Source organism: Mustelus asterias, chromosome 10 (genome assembly GCF_964213995.1).
Source record: "Mustelus asterias chromosome 10, sMusAst1.hap1.1, whole genome shotgun sequence".
NCBI lineage: Eukaryota > Metazoa > Chordata > Chondrichthyes > Carcharhiniformes > Triakidae > Mustelus > Mustelus asterias.
In genome coordinates, this window is record NC_135810.1 from 100,609,632 (window position 1) to 100,621,850 (window position 12,219).

The following is a 12,219-nucleotide window of genomic DNA, read 5'->3' on the forward strand; positions in this document are numbered from 1 at the left end:
ACTACTAATCTTTGCAACATCATACATACTTTATGTCAATTTGATGCCATTTTCAACTTTGTTAGTTAGCCACGGATGGTGCCTATTTCTTGTAGGGTCTTCCTTTATTAATAGAATATATCTTTGTTGACAGTGAGAAAATATCTTCTTAAATGTCTGCCATATCTTCTCTATCATCTTACCTATTAACCTATTTTCCCAGTTCACAATAATCAACTCTGTAGTTGCCTTTAATTAAGCTTAATACGCTAGTTTCTCACCCCCAAACCGAATGTGATATTTTGTCATACTATGATCGTTCTTACCTAGAAGATCCTTTACAATGAGGTCATTAATCCTGTCTATTTACACATTGGGGTGACACAGTGGTTAGCACTGCTGCTTCACAGCGCCAGGGACCCGGTTCGATCCCAGCTTGGGTCACTGTCTGTGTGGAGTTTGCACATTTTCCCTATGTCTGCATGGGTTTCCTCCGGGTGCTCCGGTTTCCTCCCACAGTCCAAAAATGTGCAGGTTAGGTGCATTGTCCATGCTAAATTCTCCCTCAGTGTACCTAAACAGGTGACGGAGTGTGGCGACTCGGGGATTTTCACAGTAACTTCATTACAGTGTGCATATAAGCCTACTTGTGACTAATAAAAACATTACCAGGTCTGAATTCGCCTTTTCCCTGGTAGGCTATAGACTTGAATTTCTATTGCACTTTTCACAATAACAGGGGATCCCAAAGTGCTTTACAACAATTGAAGTTCTTTTGAAGTGTAGTTGCTGTTGTTTTGTAGGAAACAGCAGCCAGTTTGCATTCAGCAAGCTCCCAAAACAGCAATGTGATAATGACCAAATAACCTCTTTTTATAATGCTGTTTGTGTGTTAAGTGTTGGCCAGGACTCCAGGCATAACTCTCCTGCCCCTCTTCACAATGGTGCCATGGGACCTTTTATGTCTACCTGAGAAGGTAGACGGGATCTCAGTTTTACATCTCATATGAAAGAAGGCAACTCTGACAATGCAGCACATCCTCTCTTGAGTGTCACTTTTGAGTTTTGAGCTCAAATGGAACCTGAATCCATAACCTTCTGACTCATTAGTGAAGATGCTACCAATTGAATCACAGCAGACACATATGTACATAATTAGAAGAGCCCCTAATTGGTAGAAAGTGTACTTATTTTAATTGAGTATCCTTTTCAGAAGAAATTAATGTCTTTTCTCATCTGAATCATTTGACTAATTTATGTAACAAGTGCAATCAGTGTGTGTCTTGAAGTTTTCAGTTAGCTGAGGATTTGCCAAAAAACTGCTGTGAACTCGAGTGTGCTCAGACTTCACAGTTCAAATCAGGACATTCTCTGCTATTGAATGGAGCTGTTTTGAGGGCATGCATGAACTGCTCCCATAACATGATCTGAAAAGTATTTAACTGATATGATCGTGGAATGCAAGTCGGATCACATCTTGACAATCCATAGGCTTTATTCTTCATACTCAGTGAAGGAGATTCAGGCTCTTATTAAAAATGTGTTTACATGTTCTTCATTCCTTTCTGCAGATTGAAGCTCATTTAGATACTTTAATAAATGAACAGGCTTCGTTTGTATTAACCAGGGCAGGATTAAGTTACATTTACAACAGTGTACAACAACACAAACCAGAGCAGGTAAGTACCTGTGTAGTTGACTACTCCAATTCATGCCAAACCAGGGCAGTTGTACATGTTGCATTTCTAACCTTCCACTTTGTTCTGTGTGCTAGGGTCCTTTATCCAATCTTCCTAACATGGATGGAGGGTCACTGAAAGCCGCCATGGTAAGTGTGAAGTTCAAAAAAAGTTATTTGTAATTGTTGATGAGCAACAGAATAGTTCAACATTCCACAACACACGTTTGTCACAGAGATGTCTTGCCATCATATTTGCAAGGCAACTATAATTTGTCTCAATTCAGAAACTACTATCCATTCTGACCTTGGAGTGGATCCCTTTTTGTTGTGCAGATTAGCGATATTATTTCCTTGAAGATTGTTAACTAAAGATTGATGCGCTATGTGATATTCCATGTGTTGATAAGGTATTGATTGCATTTGTGAAAAGAATTTGACTTCAGAACGCATGGAAGACAAGACTGTTCAGCCCATCAAGCCCATTCCTTTGACAAACAATGTACAATCTACAGCTTCATGACTCTGTTCTTTGCCCTTCTCTGTTTACTTTTTTTTACAGGGCAGCACAGTGGTTAGCACTGCTGCCTCACAGCACCCAGGGACCCGGATTCGATTCCCGGCTTGGGTCTGTGTGGAGTTTGCACGTTCTCCCCGTGTCTGTGTGGATTTCCTCCGGGTGCTCCGGTTTCTTCCCACAGTCTGAAAGACTGTGCTGGTTAGGTGCATTGATCTGAACAGGCGCCGGAGTGTGGCGACTCGGGGAATTTCACAGTAACTTCGTTGCAGCGTTAATGTAAGCCTTACTTGTGACTCTCACGTTCCAAAGGTAAATAAGTGAAACTCCAGAATATTCAACCACAATTCAATCCTAATCTGTTGCACTTCACGGCCACCCTCCTCCTGCATCACTTCTCCAGCAACACAGGTTTTGTGAAAATATTCCAAAAAATAACACTTGGACAAAAAAGATGAGTGAAACTGAGTTCAGTTAGCCCTAATGGGAAGAACTAACCGTAACTTTTAAACCTTCCTGTGCAGATACTATTCTGTTTCCTTGTCGAAATTTCAGAACATAGCATAGTGCATTTAATTTGGGATATGTTTCATGTCACCAAGTAGGATAAGCAAAATAATACCTCAAGGAGGTAAATATTATTAATCATTGTCTTGTCAGTTTTCAAGTTTAATAGTTTGAATACTTATAAATAAGTACAAGTTTGTCAAAGTCAATTTTTAAGTATTAATGTAAGTCCTACATTTTTTAATTAATTAACATTTTAGTGGAATTTTCAGAATAGATTACTACAGGTAATAAATGAAGAATTTACATTTACATAAACCTTTCACACCTTAGAACATCCCAAAACATTGTACAGCCAATTAACTATCATGAAGGGTGATCACTGTTCTAATGTAATGACAGTAAGAAGTCTCACAACACCAGGTTAAAGTCCAACAGGTTTATTTGGTAGCACAAGCCACTAGCTTTCGGAGCGCTGCTCCTTCATCAGGTGAGTGGGAGTTCAGTTCACAAACAGGGCACATAAAGACACAAACTCAATTTACAAAATAATGGTTGGAATGCGAGTCTTTACAGGTAATCAAGTCTTAAAGGTACAGACAATGTGAGTGGAGAGAGGGTTAAAGAGATGTGTATTGTCTCCAGCCAGGACAGTTAGTGAGATTTTGCAAGCCCAGGCAAGTCGTGGGGGTTACAGGTAGTGTGACATGAACTCAAGATCCCGGTTGAGGCCGTCCTCATGTGTGCGAAACTTGGCTATCAGTCTCTGCTCAGCGACTCTGCTGTGTCGTGTGTTGTCGTGTGTCGTCACACGACGATGCAGAGTCGCTGAGCAGAAACTGATAGCCAAGTTCTGCACACATGAGGACGGCCTCAACCGGGATCTTGGGTTCATGTCACACTATCTGTAACCCCTACGACTTGCCTGGGCTTGCAAAATCTCACTCACTGTCCTGGCTGGAGACAATACACATCTCTTTGACCTGTGCTTAACCCCCTCTCCACTCACATTGTCTGTACCTTTAAGACTTGATTACCTGTAAAGACTCGCATTCCAACCATTATTTTGTAAATTGAGTTTGTGTCTTTATATGCCCTATTTGTGAACTGAACTCCCACTCACCTGATGAAGGAGCAGCGCTCCGAAAGCTAGTGGCTTGTGCTACCAGATAAACCTGTTGGACTTTAACCTGGTGTTGTGAGACTTCTTACTGTGTTTACCCCAGTCCAACGCCGGCATCTCCACATCATGGCTCATGTAAAGAAGCATGGAAGACAATCTGCAACAAGGTCTGACAAACAGTAGGGGGATAATTGTCAGATAATCTGCTTTATGGATGGTGTTGAGAGATAAATATAATGATAATTGTTATATTAATATTAATGATAATTGAGAGATAATACTTCCCCGCTGTTCATTGAATAATGCAATGGAAGCTTTTATATTTACCTGAGGGGGCAGATGGGGCTTGAGATTAAGGTCTCATCTGAAAAAAGTTACCTCCAACATTGCAGCCCACTCGCAGAATTGCACTGAAATGTCAACCTAAATCATGTGTTTGGGTGTCAACTTTTGAGTTCCAATTATCTAACTGAGAGGCAAGACTTCTACCACTGAGCCAAGGCTGAGGTTCTTGTGGGTCCAAAGGTTCAGTGTAGGATTATCAGAGAAACAGTGTGACACATATTGAATAAAGACCACATTACACATATTTTAGACAGGCAGATGTGTTAATTATATGTTGGCTCAGTTTTAAATCCTTTCAGACAGATAGGGTTACGGGGATAAAATTGGAATTTTGGCACAACAACACCTGTCTTACAAAATCGTGCAGGAATGTGTTCAGGAACAGTGGTAAAGGTGCTATGATTTGACTTGCCAGTTGATCCTGTGAGATACTGATGAATCTCAGTGTATGATAACTGTATAGAAACATGTCTCCAAATGTATTCAGAATTGGTCAGCTTCCTTTTCACTTGACAAGTCACTTGGTAACTGAAGCAGATAACTCTTTGACTTCCACTGAACAGTTATTTTCTCCCTCAAAATGAAGTTTTTTTTTTGTAATTTCCTGAAAGTGGTTCAGCTACAAAGCATTCCCCGCCCAAAAATAAATTACAGGAAAACTGAGCAAGAAAAAATGAAAAGGGAATGCTCCTGTGAGCCAGGTCACTGTATCTCTGTTATGACTAAAATGTGTTTCCTTTGTGCTGTATAGTGGCAACAAATTTTGCTGTAACACGAGTCATTACCCATCTATCCCACTCTATTTACTGCACAACAAGCAATGTTAATCAACCACTCTCTTGTGTAAAGCACAGTTTTAATATTTTATAAAGTCCAATATTATCACTTAAGAATGTGTAAAGTATGTTTTTTATTCTCACAGCTATCAAAAATCTAACCTGATCTCACTGAGTGTACAAAAAGCACTTGTCTAGTCATTGTGGAGAGGAAATGGCTGCAGCAACTGTGTTGTGCCATATGAGGCCATTTCCTTCCTGACGTCTCTGCTGGAATTCCAGCATGTCAACACCAAAACACTGAGGGGAAATCTGAGTTAAATAAGGTCACTCATTTTTTAAATGTGTTTACTTAACGGGGTTACCTGTTTACATGCGTAGTCATTGAATGGGTTATGTTGCAGGCATTCTTTCATGAAGATTTGACTTATTTAACGTTAGTCAAAGTGGGCTCCTTCCACGAGGTGACAGAGGAATTGGACATTCTCATTACATTTTTGGGACCTTTGTTTGAAACCAGAGTGAGCCTGGTGCTTTGCAGAGCTTCTGAAATAAGGATACCAAGGACAGTCCCTGCACGAGCTATCCCAACTTCTGTTCCCAACTCAACTCTGGCATGTTCTATTTACTTGTCCTTCCATTATTGAAAAGCAATAAAAGTCAGAGTTTGGAGCCCATATTAGCATTGAAACCACCTGGCTTATTTTTCCTTAAATCGTAATTGTTGCAATTTAAGTTGAGAATTGCTAAATGCTTTATTGACCAATACTTCCCCTTAAGTACTTAATGTATATAGGGAGTTTAAAATTCAACAAAATATATGTTATAGATTTGCAAATAGCAGACACCCAGCTCAAGACTGGCCATGGTTGTGTTTTTGGAAAGGACATCTACCTGTGCAACATTTGACTTGAATTTTGCAAGTGTGTGCTCATTAAAACAAGTTTAGTTTCACCTTACTTCCAGAATGTACTGTAAAGCAAACAGCAGTAAGGTAAACTCATGCAAAGGTTTGAATTCTATTAACATCATAAAATCACACCTCTGTTGCTTGACTCCAGAACAAGGTTGTACAAGAGAAAATAAATTGCATGTAAGCAATTGTGTAATTTGACATAGAAGAAGACAACAACAAGGAGTTTTAAAGTTTTTAAAGTTTATTTATTAGTGTCACAAGTAGGCTTGCATTAACACTGCAATGAAGTTACTGTGAAAATCCTGTAGTTGCCACACTCTGGCGCCTGTTCAGGTGCACTGAGGGAGAATTTAGCGTGACCAATGCATCTCACCAGCACATCTTTTGGACTGTGGGAGGAAATCGGAGCACCCGGAGGAAACCCACACAGACACCGGGAGAACGTGCAAACTCCACACAGACAGTGACCCAAGTCGGGAATTGAACCTGGGTCCCTGGCGCTGTGAGGCAGCAGTGCTAACCACTGTGCCACCGTGCAGCCCTACTTTAAAAAAGATATTTCAAGTATTTAGTTTCTTGATAGAGCTAATAAAGTTGGAAAAAGTCAAGATAAGAGTGAACCTTAGTCAGTTCTTGATTAGAAAAAAAGAGACCCAAATTACCTAGCAGCTCCTTTCATCATTGTTAATTTGAAGAGCTAACAATGAGTGCATTATTGCAGTGACCAAAAGATGATAGGATCATCATCAGATGGGAATGTCTGGGAGAGTTGTGCTAGAATATTTGAGCCTTCCAGAGATTTGGAAGACATAGCAATTTTTTGGACATATTTTCTAGAAAGCCTCGGGTGTCTCTGCAACTCGTTGCATGGAAGAGACTATTGAAATAATCATCTCTCTTTCTCTCTCTCTACTGGCTTAAGGGTCCCAAGTACAATAATTTTGAATATTCTCAGTACCACAGCAAAATACTGGCCGCAATTCACAACTATACCAATCGCAATCCGAGGCGATCACAGTAGCTGCTCTAGGAAATTATAATATTGACACTACATCTAGGATAGGAGCTGTAGTTGAGTTGGAGCTCATTGATATTGGCATTGAATGGCCTAAACTGGGAGAATATTAATTTCCTACTTCTGACATCCCTCACGTAGCAAATAACATGTTAGCCTTCATTGTAAGGAGATTAGAGTACAAGAATAAAGAAGCCTTGCTACTACACATCTTTTTAGCCTGTCTTGATGCTCTCTCCACTCACGTTCTGTTTTTTAAAGACTTGATTAGCTGTAAGTATTCGCATTCCAACCATTATTCATGTAAATTGAGTCTGTGTCTTTATATGCCCTGTTTGTGAACAGAATTCCCACTCACCTGAAGAAGGGGCTTGGAGCTCCGAAAGCTTGTGTGGCTTTTGCTACCAAATAAACCTGTTGGACTTTAACCTGGTGTTGTTAAACTTCTTACAGTTGTACCACAGGGTTTTGGTGAAACTGCATTTAGAATACTGTGTGTAGATTTGCTTTCCACGTTTAGGAAAGGATTTTCTTGCATTGGAGGTGGTGAGGTGAAGGTTCGCCAGATTAGTCTGTGCGATACGGGTGTCCTATGATGAGAGGCTGAGTAAATTGGGTTTATATTCTTTGATTTATAAAATGACATAGCACAATAGGAGACTATATTGTGCCTATGACAGCACAACCAAATTATCAATGCACAAAATTCTCCTTCATATAGATTTCTTTTCACGTGTTATTTCTAATGTAATGAAATCAGTATTGATGTGAATAATTGATTTTCCAGCAATCTGGCCAAATTAAGAAAATTCAATCCTTTACCTCAGTTATTGTGAAACTTTGGTAATTTTACATTGTTGAGATTATCAGTGCAAACTTCTGAATATCTAATGACTAATTGAATTGATTGAATGTGTTCTGTAGGTCCAGTTTGATCGTTATCTCTCCTCTCCAGATAGCCTTTTAATGCCGCAACTGAATTTCATTTTGAGTGGAACACTAAAGTGAGTATATGCGAAAGATTCACAGCAACACTTTGAAAATGTATTCGTACTCCTGCCAATGTATTTTAGCCTTTTTGTGGGGAATGCAAATGTATAACCCAAGTGAAAAGCTTACACTGGGTTATACATTTGTATAATGTATAATACAAGAGACCAATGTTTACTTTAGCTACTCTCTTCCTTTTTATATACTTATACAAGTTCTTATAATCTGTTTATACAAGTTCTTATAATAGTCCACTTACACTGTTATAACATTGATAAGGGCACAAAAAAGAAACAGTGCTGCAAATCTGAACTAAAAACAGAACATGCTGGAAATGCACAAGAGGTCAACCAGAATCTGAAGGTGGAAAATAGACAAGTATTTTGAACGGACATATTCCATATCACAAACAAAAATCTTGTGCGTGTTATACCGTCAAGAAATGATAGCTGTATCTCTGACCAATGGTATCTCAACCTCCCTTTCCATTGTTCCTCGTTCAAATGGGCAGACATGAACTGCAGCTGCACATCATTCAACTAGATAGTCCTTGAGCCTTATCTGGGCTTACTTTAATCAAAACCTGTCATTTGCACATAGCTTTCCCTGTGTGACTGAGGTTCAGCTTGCAGCTTATGTGATTTTTAAATCCCCTCGACTCCCTCTCATTTGACCAAACCTGTTATGAACCTCGCCGATGTAAAGGTATTAATATTCAGTGAGGGGGCGGTTCACATAGCGAGGGCCCAGTTATAATATTTAAATACATTAAAATGGATTTATATAAGGTCCCCACCCTTTGTGAGTGTGAACCTTGTCACTTCAAGGGCAAAGGGCAGGGAAAATCATGAAACATGGTCTCTCCGGAGAGAATCACATTTCCTGATTTTGCACCCTTGCCGGTGATCCCACGCACAAAGAATCCCCCCCCCCCCCAAATCCCCCCAAAAAACTCAGCAAGAAGGACTCATCCATAGCTCACTAGGGGAGTTAAGGATACTATCAGATTAAAAGAAGCAGTTCAGAATGTTGCAAAAAACAGTGGCAAGTCTGAGGATTGGGAGTGTTCTACAATCCAGCAAAAGGCCTCCAAAAAGTTGATAAAAAGGGAAAAAATAGAACATGAGAGTAAACTAACCAGGAATAGAAAAAACAGATTATAAGAACTTGTATAAGTATATAAAAAGGAAGAGAGTAGCTAAAGTAAACATTGGTCTCTTAGATGCAGAATGAGAATTTATCATGGAGAATGAGGAAATTGGACAAATATTTGGTGTCTATCTTAACAGTAAAAGACACAAATTCCACACCAAAAATAGACAGTAACCTAGTGGCTAAAATGTGAGGAAATTGGGGAAATTAATATCAGCAGAGACACAGTATTGGAGAAACTTAAGGGACTAAAAGCTGACAGATCCACAGAACCTGATGGCCTACAACTTAGGGTTCTCAAAAAGATAGCTGCAGAATTAGTGGATGTGCTAGCTATGATCTTCCAAAATTCCTTAGATATTGGAACGGTTCCCACTGGACTGGAACTTGGCAAATGTTGCACAGCTTTTCAAGAAAGCAGAGAGAGAGAAAAGTGAACTACAGGTCAGTTAGTCTAACATCAGTTGTTGGAAAAATCATGGAATCTATTTTTAAGGAACTCTTAGTACTTAGAAAAGCATAGTATGATTGGAACTAGTCAACATGGTTTTACGAAAGGGAAATCCTGTCTAATAAATTTATTAGAGTTTTTGAGGGTGTAACTAGTAGTGTAGATAATGGGGAACCAGTGGATTTTGTATGTCTGGATTTCCAGAAGGCATTTGATAAGGTGGCACACAAATGTCAATCAGTAAAATAGGGCTCTAGAGAGTTGGGGGTAATATATTAGTATGGATAGACAATTGGTTAGCAGATAAAAAATGGAGAATGGGCATAAACAGGGCAATTTCAAGTTGGCAGGCAGGGAGTAATGGAGTGCCACAAGGACAAGTGCTGGAAGCTCAGTTGCTTATAATCTATCTAAGTTTGCTGATGATACCAAGCTAGGTGGAAAGGTAAGTTTCAGGAAGGACACAAAGAGGATGTAAAAAGATGTTGACTGGATAGGTGAATAGGAAACAAGATGGCAGGTGGAGTACAATATAAGGAAGTGTGAAGTTATTCACTTTGATCATAAGAATTAAAATGCTGAATATTTTTGCATAGGTGAGAAACTTGCAAGTGTTAATGTTCAAAGAGAAAAAGAAAACACAGCATGCAATTAGGAAGACAAATTACATATGGGCCTTCATTGTAAGGAGATGAGAGTACAAGGATAAAGAAGTCTTGCTACAGTTGTACCATAGGGTTTTGGTGAGACTGCATTTAGAATACTGTGTGCAGATTTGGTTTCTACTTTTAAGAAAGGATTTACTTGCATTGGAGGTGATGCAGTGAAGGTTCGCCAGATTGGCCCGTGAGATACGGAGGCTGTCCTATGATGAGAGGCTGAGTAAATTGGGTTTATATTCTTTGAAGTTTAGAAGAATGAAAGGAAATCAAAATTCTGAAGGGGCTTGATAGGGTGGACACTGAGAGATTGTTTCCATTGGTCGGACAATTTAAAATAGACTCAGGATAAAGGGTTGATCATTTTGAATAGAGATGTAAAAATATGACTTCACTCAAAGCGTTGTGAAATCTCCACAACGGGACTTGTAGATGCTTCATCGTTGAATATATTTAAGGCTGACCTGCAGTTTTGGTCTGTCAGAGAATTAAGGAATATGGGGAAAAATGGACCCAAAAATGGAGTTGAAGCCCAAGATCAGCCATGATTGCATTGAAGTGCGCAGCAGGTTCGATGTGGTGTACTCCTGCTCCTATTTCTTATGTTTTTATGGGACTTTAGGCTATTAAATTGCTGGCTTGTTTAGTAAAACCAATCCTCCAAAAGCAAACCTATTAGAATGTATGTAGTTGCTGGCACAATTGTACATAAACCTATAATCTGTTCATACTCTTAAGATTTCCATTTTTGACCATTTCTGCTCTAACTTGCAGGGAGAAAATTTTCAAGCGATCCACAGAGCTGGTGTGTGGCGCCTACAGCAACATCTACACAGCAGTTATGAACCCAACCAATGAGTACAAGGAGCCAGCAACGATCCTGCAAAGATCTCCACAACAAGTGCAGACTTTGGTATCCTAATTAATTCCAACAGGACTAATCCATGCCAATCACTGTGCATCATGTGTTTTGTTTTCTCTCTATAATCTATCTCAATTTACCTTGGATTTTGTTAGCATGTTTCCTTTCTGTACTTGCGATCAGTATCCAGCTAACATCAATATCTTCATATCACAGGAGAGTATGGATTTAATCATGATCTGATTTTCAAAACAGTATCATGTATTTGGAGGGACACCTTTTCTGATTTCTGTGCATCTGGTGCAATTTATACTAAACCCTGCTTCGCACCACATTCTTGCCTAACGCAGGTAGCTGTGGGACTAGAAACATTTATGCCTGCAAAACCGTGCAGTTGTTTGTGTAGATGGCATTTAGTTGTCTTGCTGCAACTTTGCTTCCATTCTAAAATAGCGAATGTATAGTCTACACTTGCTGTTTTATTGGATTTCAAGCGAAGTGAGATGTCAAAACTATACAACTACAAACTTCAATCGAATGCAAGAGACTTCATTGTCTAAAAAGGGAGGAGGAATTGCTTGCAAATTCATTGGAATCTATAATGAATATGATGAAACAAAAGGAAATCAGAAGAAATGGTTATATTTTCCACCAGAAGTCACCCTTTACACGCACATGATTTGGCCAATTTGTAGATGATATGCATCTCTCAAATCTCCTGTTTAAAAGTGATGTAGAAAGAAGGACAGAAAATATATCTTGAGTAAAAGGCGGCACAATGTTCTTGTTCAAAATGGTTATTTTCAGGATTTGAAATTGCAGAATTATTTTGTATATAATGCATTGCAATAGATGATGGGATAGTATATGGTAAGAATTTGCCTTAAATGTTAAATTAAAATTTTGGTTAAGCAAATACATTCAGTATTTACCCTGTCAAGTTTGTTCACAACCTCAAACAGTAGTTTAAAGATCATAACACTACTTCGCGTGTTTATATTACCAAATTATTCCAGAATGAAACGGATGCAGTGGTTTGAATGTCAGGATTTGTGACTTCATTTCTACTTTTACCTAAGCAAGAGGAAGAAAAGGTGGCGGACTCTCTGTGGAGGAGGGTGGGAGCACAGTTGGGGGTGCTCTATGGTAGTTGCGGAAGGGGTGGATGAGGAGGGTGGGATTGGGTGTTTAGCATAGATAAGAAATAGGAAAACCATTTAATCCAGCTGATATGTCCAGATAAAATGCC

The 12,219-nt window shown here is 39.2% G+C and overlaps 1 protein-coding gene across 1 annotated transcript in view; it reads left to right on the forward strand.

Annotated features, from left to right (window-relative positions):
• The window catches only part of cog6 (component of oligomeric golgi complex 6), a 148,488-nt gene extending 136,479 nt beyond the window's left edge, over window positions 1–12,009 (forward strand). Inside the window, exons 16-19 of the mRNA XM_078222309.1 lie at window positions 1,551–1,658; window positions 1,754–1,807; window positions 7,781–7,860; window positions 10,883–12,009. Of these exons, the coding sequence (XP_078078435.1) occupies window positions 1,551–1,658; window positions 1,754–1,807; window positions 7,781–7,860; window positions 10,883–11,030 (390 nt within the window). The 3' untranslated portion in view covers window positions 11,031–12,009. The remainder of the gene's footprint in view (window positions 1–1,550; window positions 1,659–1,753; window positions 1,808–7,780; window positions 7,861–10,882) is intronic.
• Window positions 12,010–12,219: the final 210 nt, after the last annotated feature.